Consider the following 14,153-nt stretch of genomic DNA (forward strand, 5'->3'; position numbering starts at 1 on the left):
ACCTACATTTGTTCCAAGCTTTTAGTTATAGTATGCAATGTAGTAAGTACACTTCCCTACTCACTCTTACTCAACTTTTATTCATTTATTGCACTGAAACCATACAAAAAGCAAAACTGACCTTGGAACGCACTAAACTGAAAACAGGTGAATGAATTAACACAACTTACCTGCCACACAGAAGATGAAACAGAGTGTAACAAGATGACTGACGAAGAGCCTCATGGTTATCTTCTTCTATTCAGAGATTATCTCAAAATGAATTCTGCCTTGCAGCACAAGTATTCAGAGAACCACAACCACCTGATTAGGGAGAAAGAAAAAGGAGTGAATAATTCTGACATTAAGCTTTATCTCATATCATTTATGAGAATTAAAATTCCCATATTATCTGTCTAAATCAAATACTTATGAGTTAATATAGTACAGAGTCTTTTGAATAATTAATACATTGCTGAATTTTCTAGATTAAATTAATGATCTTTTTTATTCAGTCAGCACATTCTTTAAAAGTCCATACAATACTCAGGTCTTCCGGTGGTAATGAGTTGTATAGCAACTGTCATTACTGAACGTCCTCTTCTATATCGATCCTCCAAAACCAGATCTATTCTTTGGATTGGAACTAGATCATTTATTTCAGGTTATTGGAAATACTAAACATCACGTAGCTTGCAGCATTCTATTCTCCCTGATCTCAGTAAACACTACACAGTAATTAAAGATTTTAAAGTCTTCAAGAAGAAAATTACAGTGAAAACAAAGCACATGAACCTTCTTCAGGGCTAATTGTTTTGTTGAGTATATGATTCCTTTTAAAGTTTTAGCACACTATTAATGATCCTATGGAAAAGCAGAATTAGTTTTTATGTGTTTCCTTTTTAATGCTGAACATAATGACTATTGCAGTGTCACATTAAAAGTTTTCATTTCTCCCTGGGAGGGAAATTTGGTCTGAATATATATTAAACTGAAGTGAATGGAACATGTAGCTTTGGTTGAATATTCTTAGATTTCTAATTACTTGAATGTTTTAATTCTATAATGCTTTTTGCTTTTCTTGGTCAATGTCTTTCTAGACTATTCCTTCTGGTTGGTGGCTTTGTCTATTTCTTTAGGGCACTGCATCAGCATTTTTGCAGTGTGTAATTTCCTGTCTTCTTTAATGGGTTTCTTGCCATGCTTTCATAAAACCATCTTTTATATGCATCACATCTTGTTCATACTCTTTCTATCTCCCCTTGATTGTCTCTATTGTAGCACTGGTTAAGCTATGACCTTCACACAAAGCACTGTTTCCATCGCTAACAGAATATTACTCTATCTTGGGCATGTGGTGATTTTATCTGTTCTGTTCAGTTCATAAATTTTGTTAATATTGCATTACACAAATTTGCTCATAGGTACTTAAATATCCTTCAGTAGCATGCATCCCAGGAGATGTGCATGTTCAAATGGCTCTTTCACTTTTAGCAGGATGCAGTCTTGATACTCCTGTTTTCCAGACTTTCATGACAGTTATCAATGACTGACCACAGCCTCTGCCTTTCACCTAGACTCCTGATCTTCCCAGGTCAAAGTTTTTACTGAATTTTTCTCTTTTTCCACAAGATTTCTTTAGATCCTGTTTGAAAACTGCTCAGTTTTTCCCCTCAAACACCAAGAAACAAGCAGTTTCCAATGTAAAAGCACAAGTACAAACATACCTAACTCTGGAAGTATGCTTGGAATAAATGCTACTGTGATTAGCAGCAAAACTCTGAGCTGCTGCTCGATATGCCTGTCTCAGTTCCTTATCTCATGTCTCTCCCTGAGGCAACTAAGAATACATATCAGCCATCAGGGCTTTTCACTTGTCTCTTGTTCCTTGTCTTGAAGAACCTCCTGGACCCTTGGGGCTGCTGTTTTACTACCATCCAAGGCTGCTCATTTCTCCTTTCTAACTCTACCTTCTGACTTCTAGACTTATCTCCAGCAGCCAGAGATGGGGTCAGGTCAGTGACAGCAATCTCAGCTGTTTCTTCTAGGGTGTACCTACATTAACATTTCTGTTCAAACTTAGTAAAAAATTGTGTGGAAGGACTGTACCTAGTGCGCTTCAGCTGCTAATATATATCCCATTCACAACACCAGTAAAGAGCTGGTTTGAAGTAAAACTTTCAAACTGTGCAATCAATCAGTGGGTCCACAACATCAGCAGAGCGTGCTGGCTGTTAACTAGCAGCTCTTGCCTCCTTTACTCATTTTCATCAGCAACCGCTAGAAGCACTCTGAACAAAAGGTTAGTTCCCATTTTCCCTGCCCAATCACTAATGCATATAGATTTTCAAATAATGCTGATGAAGCATTTATTTGAACATGACACAAAAAATTAGGGAGCTTTCCTTGAAGAGATTTCCACAGGTTTTATTAAGCTCACAGTGTAGGAAAATGGCAGGAAATACCAAAAGAGAATCTTTCCAAGTCAGGAATTATTGAAGCTTCATATTTTTTCCCAAATCAACCAGGTCAAAACCATGTTAGTTGCTGTCATCCTGAAAATCTTGAGTGTTACGTGAAAAAAATGTTTAGAAAAAAAAAAAAAAAAAAAAAGACATGAGACATGAACAGGGTTCCCAAAAATGGGGATTGACTTGCAAATGTTCCCTTGAAAAAGGCTCTTAATTTGATAACAAACGCAAACGCATCCTGTAGCTGAATCCAAGTGTCAGTAATTAACAATGTTACTCTCCCACTTCTCTTAGCTCTGCAGTTTCTTCAGACTTCAGCATGAGTTCCCTCTGCCAGCTAAAGGGTATTCATTATCTCAGCCATCTGCTTTAAATGGTGGAGGTATGATCTACTATGTCTCTGTGATGCCTCTAAAAGACATACTTAGGTTACATCAACAAATAATTTTGTATACTTGTCCAGTATCCAGATCCTGACTCAAGCTTCTTTTGGTATGACACCACCTCTCCCGAAACGTTTATTTCAGTGAGAGGAATTAAACTGCACAGTCACTCTGAAATAATGCACATAATTAAACAGCAATGAAACAGTAACTCTGTTGGGAACAATAATAATTACGCAGTAACTCAGGGTCATAATAACTGTTCAAATGCGTGGACAGATGAAACTGTTAAGAGCAAACATTTGCTCTGTCTCTAGCATTACAGACACCACTGCAAACCGCAGATCCCTACTCTCTCTCTTCTGCAGAATACAGGTTCTTTCTGGAATATTACTCTGTTCTCCAGCTCCCTGAAAATTCCTTCCTGTTGGGTCAGAAAATGTAGTTTGAACGCTGGTTCAAATTATCATAAATAAAATTCGTGTCAGTAAATGCTATAAATACCTCACTTTATTCAGATACAGAAATATCCTCCCTGCCAGGATTAAAATCCTTTCCTTGCTCTCACTTATTTCAGCTGAGTGGGTTCTGTCTATGTAGCACATCTCTCCCGATTTATCTCAGCTTGCAGACAAGAAGCGAGGCTGCTTCACATTGCTCTGGTGAATTCGGGCAGCACTGCCTGCTATTAGATGTGATACCACGCGGGTTATCTTGTGCACATTTGCAGCAGCGTGGCTGTAAGTGATGGCACCACCCAGCTGACTGAGTGCGAGTCTGGGTGTATTTGAGGCAGCAGCAATCCCACCAGAGGCAGCTCCGTGGGCTGCAGCACTCATGCGGTGTCATCCTCTGTCTTTTTAACTTTACAGCCCTCATCCTTTTCTCCTTGCAGAGAGAGAAGGGTATTGTTGCCTTGTTAAAAATAATTCCCTAACAAAAGAACGATCATTAGTACAACTCACTTCTCTTACTGTAAAAACATAGTGATCGCATGCAGGGATCTGTGCCTTTTTATCTGCACAGTACACTATCTCTTTTCTTTCCTAACAACAAAGCATCACTATTTCAGCAAATGAGTAATACATTTTAAAAATGCTTGGGTCACTCCAAAAGTAATGCATCCTATTTATTTCCATACAAACTACAACAAAGAGCATAGTAACACTATTCTGTAGAGTAAATTCACAGCTACAAAACACAATTTTCCAATTTAGCCACCACCACTAAACATGCATTTTCACCAGCAATAAACAAGAATCTACATGCCCTGCTTGTAGAAGTCTGCTCCAGTAAAGGTGCAGACACCATCACTGTTGTCACTGCAGAAACACACCACCCACTGCCTCACTGTGCTCACATCCACTGTTTGGTTCTATAAATACTGAGCCAGCACGGATGAATGGCAATGGTGCCATTTTTTTCCCCACGCAGAGGAATCCAGTGACACACCTTTGATTCATCTGCACTTACATGTCAGATAGCATTTTGTCAGGCTGCCCACTGCTGCCACATGGTGCACGGCAACAAAATGGGTACAAGATACCGTCAGGAAGGTTCAGCCCCTACTGCTATGCCACCAACATCCACCTTTGCTGTAATGGGCCAACACCCATTACGTGCACCACTATTGAAGCAACTCTCATATATAATACAATGAATAAACACTTAGCTGCAACTGCATGCAATTTAATTACTATCTAATGCTTATTAGCACATTTAAACCCCTTTTGACCGTTTATTTTCCAAAAGAGCCAATCTCAACTTCAGGTCTTCGCCTTTCTATATTCAAGAAATCTCCTTCTGGTGAGCTGTCTGGAGTGCAGACCTCCCAGAGACTGTGGGGAAAAAATGAGACACTGTCTGCTTAATAGAGAGCAAGCTCAGTCTTGAGCACGGGGATCTCCCAGAACTGCTTTGGAGGCTTTTCAATGTCTCAGGACATTTCATTATGATCAGGGTACTCTCAAGACAAAAGTGAAGAGTTGCCTCTCTGCACTACCAGATCACAAAGATTCCTTAATCTCTCAAAAATTCCTTCTCGAAACTGCCTAGATTTTCTTCCATATTCTCTGTGGCTTTCTTCAGATCAATGAATAACATTTTTTATTCATTAAGAAACAAAAGTCACTTGCTTCACAGCTATGAAATAGCCAAGTTCACAACATTTCCCTACTTAATGCAAACATGTAGATGAACTCATAACCTAGACACAAAAGTTAAGGGTAACTGTAAAAGAGCAGGTAAACAAGTCAGTTGAACAAAGATCATACGATCTAAAGCAGTATTAATAAACTGCATACACTGGCCAGAAATTAAGACAGGGTGGGATAGATAAAAAGGATAAAAATCTGCAGTGGAAATAAGAGCCACAGTGGGGATGCTCGTAGGGTGAAGAGAAAGCAAAGAAACAGAACTCAGCATTAGAGAGGAGTGGGACATTGGTGGGATATGTAAGTGGACTGTGGGATGATGGGAGCAATAAACTATGCCAAAAGGGCAGTCAGAAAGGAAAGAAAGGGCAAGGGAAAGAGGTGTAGGTAGGTGAATATAGATGAGGATGAGAAGTTTGCTCTATCCTCAGCAAGAGATCACAGGGTTGAAGGAATAGAACTAATACAGTTGAGGAAATGTGTTTTATCTGTTGTATGTCAAATGAGACTAGCACACAGTAAAAAGAGGGGAGCGAGGAAAAAAAAAAAACAGAATCAGCTTGTAGTTGGGTACTAGAAAAATAACAACAGATACTGCAAAAGATGGAATAAGAAAGGTAATCAAGTTGTGCATATCAGTAAATCACAACTTCTACCATAATGGGATCTTCCCTTCCTAAGGCTTTCAGCATGGGAGAAGCATGATTGCTGCAGCAGCTCCCAACATCTGTTCGGGGTCCCTCTTAGAAACTACTAGTACAGAACTGATAGAGAAAGAGCAAAGAAATGTGCTTAGGAGCTCTGGCATGGTACACTTAGCTAAGAGAGGTAAATCAAGATCCTTGTTGCAGTTCTCATTTCCTGCTGTATTATTATAATTATACACATTCAAGTTTTAGAATTGGTAGAGATTCCATCCAGATTAGACTATAAATAGACACAATAATCTAGAGGAAATCTCTGGTTCTCCACCCTTTTTCAAAACATGAATATATATAATTGCAATAATTCGCTGCTAAATTAACATAGGGGAACGTTATAATCAAAGCTTTTTAGAAGTGACACAATACTTCAAACCTAATCAGTATTTTTTATTTGTTTTTATTTCAGGCTCTTTTCGTGATTTTAGTAAGCATCTAACAGCTTGTTATCTTGATTTTCTTAGAAGAGGTTGCATTTTTTGCTACAAAGACTACATCACCATAAATCTTAATACTTGCTTAATAGTTCACATTATCAATAAACTTTTGAGTTAAAGAAAATAATGATGTACATTGAAAATTACTTATTTTCATCTTCTAGTATTTTAGTCCTTGCAATTTAATTTTGTGATCAGTCTTTTTTTTTAATTTTAGCTGCGATGGTGACATAAGAAAGTGCATTATTATCTTGTTCAAAAGCCTGTCATCCACAACTCCTCCATTTAATTCTGAAAGAAATATCTTAGCTACTAGTGTTTACTATTGTTGTCTATTACCAGAAAAGCCAAATATCTTCCCACCACACAGATTAATCTCACTACAGTGCTCTGGGATCACTGTAAGAAAAATTCCAAGTCAGCCCAGCTCATATAGCACTCCTAAGTCTACAGAGGATTTTCAGTGATAGCTGGCTGCCTTCTTAAGAGTCCAAGACTGGCTTAAATTCCTTCCACAGAGACTTGTACAACATTTCATTTCCTTCTGATCAGCTTTAATTTCTATTATTATGTTCTTTTTTTGCCAGATTTGTCCAAATGGAAATGCAAGTTCAGATTTCTACCTTTCAAATTGCATCCTGTTGCCCAAAGCAGCGACCACTGGCCCAAACAGTCAGCCACCAACACTGATGCTTCCAGTACTTTCTATACTACTATTTTTATTTTTAACGGGTACAACTACTTTTTTTGATATCACATGAATGAAAAGAAGCTAAGAAGCTAAGCATCAATTTGATGGTCCGTAAATATGATGTTCTTCTTGAACAGAACGTATGCCTTCAAGCACAATATGCAGTAACATAACAAGCACCCACTGAGGTGTAGCAAAGAGCAGTCTAACACCATCCACTCTCAATTCATTTTCTATTTTCTACAGACACTATATAAATAACTAAATAGTTCAATTCTACCACAAATACTTATAAAGCTGCTCTTATTGCCTTTATTTTGACCGAAACTCTCAACACTTCAGGCTTAAAAGAACAAATATCCTGGCACACATGACTGTCAGCATATTCAGAGTCCACTCTATCTAAGGCACAAAGAAGATAATAAATTCCTTCTATAGACATGTTTTGTACCATTGCACTTGAAAGCCCAAGCACCTATTTTACAATGCAAGAAAACATAATGCCTATAAGAAGAAACAAAAAGGTGTTATGCAGTACATACAAGAATATTGTCCTAAGATATAGAAGATCCTACAGACCTGAACACCAACTTCACTGTTATAAGATGTCCGTTTTACATTGCAGTTTTCTAATGCATTATTTATTTATTTCCAAGTAGAAAAGCACATTGGTAGTTAATCACACTGTGAATGTAACCCTCCTGCTTCTTTTATATGTACAAATTTATGGTTCCAGATTTCAAGACTCAGTAACTTCTTCAGTCAGTTGCTCAGTAGGTGCTACGTTTTCTGGCTAAGCAATTAAGGAGCCCTATGGAATTTTCCTTTGCTTGCCTACTGCATCATTCTTTCTATTTTCATTATTTTTTTTCACAGTTTGTTTTGTCTTTCTGTTATTTTGTCTTCTCAGATAGCTCATGCCACTAATGAGATGTCATATTTTTCTTATTTGCATTCACAGATTCTTTCTAAATCAAGAGTCTTCTCCCTGTAAGTGTGTGACCATTGTAAAACTCTTATCTCATCTTCCAGTTAATCAATGACTGCAACGAAGGGTCAGTTACCACGTGGTTACTTTTCTCAAGCTGTGAAAATGTTTTGTTTTGAAATATCTTCAGATGAGGTAGTACTGCTTACCGGTACTTAAACACTCCTTAATCATCTTGTCAGTAGCAAAGGGCCTGGCAGCCAGTCCTCCAAGCCTCTATTCTTATGTTCTGCTTTATCAGCAACTGGCTGTCCTTTCTTCTTAAGTAATAAATAAGGAAAAGATCACTTACTGCTGCCACAATTCACAGGCATCACTCACAGTTTTCTGAAAGCATCCTGTAAGGGATGCTGCTTAAAGATTGCCTGGTAGAGAACTTCAGCAAACCAAGATCAATAAACAAACTCCAGCCAAACACAGAGCATCATGCAGAGTTCACTGCTCTGTTTCTATCATAGAATGGTTTTGGGTGGAAATAACCTTAGAGATCATTTTGCTCCAATCCCCCTGCCATGGTCAAGGACACCCCCCACTAGATCAGGCTGCTCAAAGCCCCACAAAAATATTCACAATCTCTCTGGGGCAATCTGTTCCAGTATCTTACCAACCTGACAGTAAAGAATTTTTCCCTGATATCTAGTCTAAATCTACCCTCTTCCAGTTTATGGCCATTATCCTTTGTCTTATTGCTACCTACCATAATAAAAAGTCCCTCCCCAGCTTTCCTGTAGGCCACTTCAGGTACTGGAAGGCCACTATGAGGTGCCCCCAGAGCCTTCTCTTCTCCAGGCTGAACAAGTCCAACACTCTTAGCCTGTCCTCACAGGGGAAGTGCTCCAGCCCTCTGATCATCTTTGTGGCCCACCTCTGGACCCACTCTGACAGCTCAATGTCCTTCATGAATTAGGGGCCCCAAAACTGGATGCAGTGCTCCAGGTGGGGGGGTCTCTGAGGGACAGAATCACCTCCTTCACCCTGCTGGTCACACTTCTCTCAGTGCAATATCTGGTATGCTAACTTCCATTTGTATCTTAAAACCCAATTAGCTTAACCTCGAATCCAAGATAATTAAATACACCTGGACTCTACAGCTAGCATGGAAGAAAAGTCACCACACATATAAGCAAATATCTATTACTTAAAATGAGTATTACTTCACATGATAAAGAGAAGTAAAGATAAAGAGAGTAAACCTTTTGGTTACTTCAGCCAGCATCTTTCAAGAGGCAAAAAAATATTAACTTCCCAAATGAAATTAAGACCATCGTTATTATTATCTTTCAGAGTTTCAATTTTGTTAAAGTTTGAAAAAGAAATAGAACAGAAACATTGATTGCTTTAAACCTCAGAATATCATCTTGAAATTAAATCTCAGGTATATTAGATCCATTTCTAAGAAAAAGAATATTTGATGCTTCAGAAAATGTAATGAGATTATGGTAATCTTTATAGCACTCCTGCCATTTTCTATCTGATTTTCATATTTTTCTGAATTTAGTGATACCTGGAATTTCATCACCAAATAAAGATACAGGAATTAATCATGTTCATGTGTTCACAGCAGATGTATTTATAAAAAATTAACAGTTTTGTTCATATAATCTGTAACTTAGGACACCGTATAATGTATTTCTCATAGCACCGACAAAGACAAGCTCTGTGAGAGATTTCATCTTCAAGCTACATGTTTCCTAGCAACTCTCTTTAAATCAGAGTAGGGTTTTTTTTTTAATTTACATCAATCACTCACAACTGTTGAGAATGCTTAAAAACACCTCGTTCATCCTGTGAATAAACAATCTGAATCAGACTAGCAGCTGCAAACAATAGAAAAAAGAAAAATCAATTCCATGTTTACTAGAATTTGTTCATATATTTTGGAATAGTACGTCATTTGTGCCTTTTGGTTTAAGATTGCAAATTTCTGAATAGCTATGGGTGAGATCCTCTGTCATTTTTTACACATTTGAAATGCCATATACCATTTAACAGACCACCTATGTTTTAAAGACTGCATTTCATAGATTCTTAGTTATGAGGTGAAATATCATAGAAACACCAGAACTGAGATCTTCCCATGTTGATAAAGAAGAACACTGACATCGTGATTGCTCTTGGACAAAATCTTTTTCTAAGCTCACTGAAAGCTTAAAATCTTGCTCAGAAAACCTTGAGCCATGAAGCTATGTGTTTAAAGGCTCATCTCCACAAATGCAGAAACAAAAAGGAACAATGCTAGGCAAGGAAACCCACTGATCCCACCAGCTGCCCAGCTCCTTCCAGAGACACTGCAGGCCAGCAGTCAGCCACGCACCAGTCAGAAACCCAATGAGGTACTACAGCAGAGGCTCTCCAGAAGACTTGACAGATCTCAGTAAGGAACCAAGGTAGAATGGCAAGAAACAGGAGTGGGAAAATAAAAGCATACAGGTACAAAAGGTTCTGGCTGTGTTTAAAAGTGGGTTGGTGAGTAGGCTTGTCTGTCCATGCTTTGTCCTGATGAGCAACGTTATGTCCTCTCATTAAATTTCATCTCTAATTGTTTTCCTGGGTGAGAGCCCTCTGCTGTGTGTTCAGATATGCTCATGGAAGTGAAAGTGCCAATGTGGAGTGGGACCATGAGCCCAAGGGACAGCACTTGGAGAGACTTGTATGTGAGAGAGGCCCAAGTGGCAGCCACTGGAGAAGGGGCCATGGGACACTGCAGAAGCTGAGTACATAAATATGGTGTGAATGCTTTTGTCAGAGAGTAATCACCAGCAGACAAGACCAGAGAACCACTTAAGCTCACTATCTCAGCAATTAATAGGCTAAAAATAAAGATAATGGAGTTAAGTACTTAATTTTATACACACAAATCATCCTGCTTTGCCATTTATTCTTAAATACCACTGAGAAAAATTAAATAAATAAATGACAACAAAAAGCTAGGCAATTGAAAGCCAAATGCCTGATCTACTGAAGTAAACAAATATTAAAGTGTCAGATGAACACATATAGCAAAATCACCACGGGCACTCATAGGTTTGCAAAATTGAAGCCTAGAAATCTGCATTTTAAAGATCTTCTCCCAAGTTTCATATTGTTGTGACAAAAACTGCATTTTGATATGGATACACACAGATGAAGCAAGTCAACTGCAAGCAAGACAATTCTTTTTTGTTATCAAAGTCACATTAATAAGTAATTCCAATAGACTAATTTCAAATAATTACATATACTTCAAATGATAATTATTCTGTTGAATGTAACATACGAGTGTATTCTTTCATAGGTGCCATTTTATTATGGCAATATGCCAAGAAATCAAAATCTTCTCATTTAAAAGGAGATGATTGCAAAGCAGACATAACATCTTGCAGCAACTCTGCTTTTTTTCCAAGCAACAAAATGAAATAATCACCGATTCCAATAAACAACTACCTACAGTTCCTGCTGTTCTAGCCAGCAAAAGCCATGTCATCAGTACAGATTCTGCTATCTTAGGTGATGTGTTAGTGCATCTAAAAAAAAGAATCTCCACACACTTCTTAGAAAAATATCAGCACTAAGTGTTCAATTTATTAACTTCTACACATTCTTCTGTCTTTCTCTTTAAACTTCTGCCCTTTTCCACAATGTGTTCAAATTTTCTTAAATTCCTCAAATGTTCAGTTGAAATATTTCAACTGGTGAGGTACTTTTCTTTTTAAATTTATCTGAAAAAAAATAAAGATGTGCAGCTTAATTTAGAAGGACAGACAATATTTTATATACAATAACCAACATCAGAAATTGAAAAGATATTACTTTCATGGGCATTTTTGTGCTTTTATGCTGATGGAGATATGATGACAACACAGTCCAGCATGCCTTATTAATCATTTAATAAGGCAATGTGAAGGATGCTACTATATATAACTACCAAAAAAATGTTGCATATCACATTCTGTGGTCTGCTAATGCATCTGTCCAATGAATCATTATGGCAACACATACATAGTCATTTGGTCTACTAAAAATATTACAATGAATCATTTTTTTTTTAATGTACAACATTTGTATTATAATTTGCCTCATGTTCTAAAATGTTCCAAGAACTCGGGATCAATGTTTTTGACAAGAAAATTTTCTGATTCTTATTACAGTACCAACAACATAAAAAGAATCTTTTAAAGTGGGAAATACATTTAGTTTTTGACTGCAAAATATTTTATATACATTGTCAAATTCACTGAGCATTTTGCAGCAGATCTTTATGTATCGCATTAGTTGTCTCTTTAACACAGGCAATTTCTGATTGCTTCTGTATTGGTCACTCCTTAGAAAAGGAACTGAACACTCCTTTTCTGAGTTTATTAAATTAAACTCTGATTATAAGTCAGTATGGCTTGCTATCCTAATCAAGAGTTGGCATCATACATTAATGTTTCAGATTCAGTGGTTTATTTTAATGCTGCAATCTGGCTTTACTTTTATAGTAATCACAGAAATACACTGGCAATTTTTAAGAGATAGAAGTTATGAGCTGTCACAGGATCTAATGCTCAAACATTTGCAGATCATTCTGTGGACTCTGAAATAGAAGCAATATATTGAGGAGTGACAGGAGCACACAGTCCCTTGTCAGTTAGTAAGGCATATGGAGACTGAAGAACTTAAGCACAATGGTACAAAGGAAAACTTCAGGACTAGGATATTGGGAAGAATTTCTGAGTCATTTTATCTCTCAAAGTTATTCCTTTCCAAAATTAACTTTACACTTCCTTAGAGTAGAAGCAGAATTAAGATTGGTTTCAAGGACATGAAAAACGCTGAAAGCTAAGTGAGAGAGAACTTGTGTCAGGTATTTTGTTGGAATAAATCTTATGTGATTTTCATGGAAATATGAAGTTCAGAAGACAGGCAGCAATCATTTCAGGAGCCAGTAAAAGTCCTAGCAGCACAGTACATACCAAAGACAGCTTTAAGATCTACCTTGATAACAATATTTGCTGCTGTGAGCAGAGTAGTCAATAGTTTGTAACTTGAACTCCATGGATATATCTTGTGGACAGAAAAGAAAAAATGAAAACCCAAGCATGTACTGAAATATAATGTACCTGAATTTACCTCTTCGTTGTGTGTAAGAATTGAATAAACTAAATGTCTCCCATTTTTCCCATAAAATTCAAAATCTGTGTGCTACTGTAGCATGGCCAAGTATGAATTTATTGATATAGACAAAGAAAAGCTCTTCATCTCTGCTACCATATTTGTCACTTGAGATTGCAGACAAAAAGATTATATAAGGCAACACTGCTTCTTCTAGTAAATTATATGAAGAATGTGCTTCATACTTGCCTACATATCTTGTAAAAATAAAAGCAATCAGAACGAAGTGAAAAATCAAAGTAAGCAGATTTTCTTTGCTTACCATTGATATTCCACTGTCTTGATGAGTGTTTTGTGGCATACAGTTTGAAGAAACAAGTTACAAAAGTACAAGATTACTGCTGACAAAATAACATAGTGTTATTTCTATAACATACAATGAGTCAGATGCTTTCATTAAATGCTTGCATTATATTATGCTTCATGGAGCAAATAAACATTATTTGTTCTAAAAGATCATTAGTATTTTTACTAGAAATGGTTTAATTTAGTTATTTATATTTATCCCACATAAAGCATCTACAATGAAAATCAAATGAATTCTAATTAAACTCAGAGAGAAATTCTCAGATGATAATCCCAGTGACCAGTATCAACAGTTCTGAGTCTCCATTATGTTCTGAAATAAATGGGACTCATCTTATGTCTCATAAACTTCATTTAAATTACCTAACACAACTAAAACTAAAAAAACAAACAATCTACTAATTTAATTAAGAGCAGGGCAACATATTTACAAATCAAACCTACACATGTAAGCCAGTATCATCATTAGACTCGATGCACTGAATCAAGTAATCAATTCTTCTTAATTCTTTTAAATTCTGAGAACGGTTATCTGGAAGTGATTTTCTGTTATGAAACCATTTAATCAATTTGACTCAAAATAACTGACTCTTTATCTTGAAGATGGCTCTATAGAGTTATTTGCTGCTTAAATCACAAACTTGCTACTGATTTGACAGATTTCAATTTATTTTTCTTTTCTGCGTAGTATATAACCCTTTGCTCTTCCTAAATCCCAACAGACATATGACAGATCTTAAAAGAACACATAGGTAAAAGAAGTCTGACAGCTCTTGTTAGCGTCTTACAGCAGACATTGCAGAAGTTTCCTTCAATTCAAGAAGACACTTTAAAGAGTTATCTTTGTGAGATCATTATTTTAGGGTCACTTTAACATAGGAAAATTCCTTTCTGATGTCTTCACTTTTCAG

At 36.8% G+C, this 14,153-nt stretch overlaps 1 protein-coding gene across 1 annotated transcript in view; it reads right to left on the reverse strand.

Annotated features, from left to right (window-relative positions):
- CNTN1 (contactin 1) overlaps positions 1 to 14,153 on the reverse strand; it is a 232,509-nt gene that overhangs the window by 81,780 nt on the left and 136,576 nt on the right. The window contains exon 3 of the mRNA XM_065743432.1: positions 171 to 303. Coding sequence (XP_065599504.1) covers positions 171 to 225 — 55 coding nt within the window. The 5' untranslated portion in view covers positions 226 to 303. The remainder of the gene's footprint in view (positions 1 to 170; positions 304 to 14,153) is intronic.

Source organism: Cyrtonyx montezumae, unplaced genomic scaffold (genome assembly GCF_038088225.1).
Source record: "Cyrtonyx montezumae isolate F1298 unplaced genomic scaffold, pur_monq_1.0 scaffold_3, whole genome shotgun sequence".
Lineage (NCBI taxonomy): Eukaryota > Metazoa > Chordata > Aves > Galliformes > Odontophoridae > Cyrtonyx > Cyrtonyx montezumae.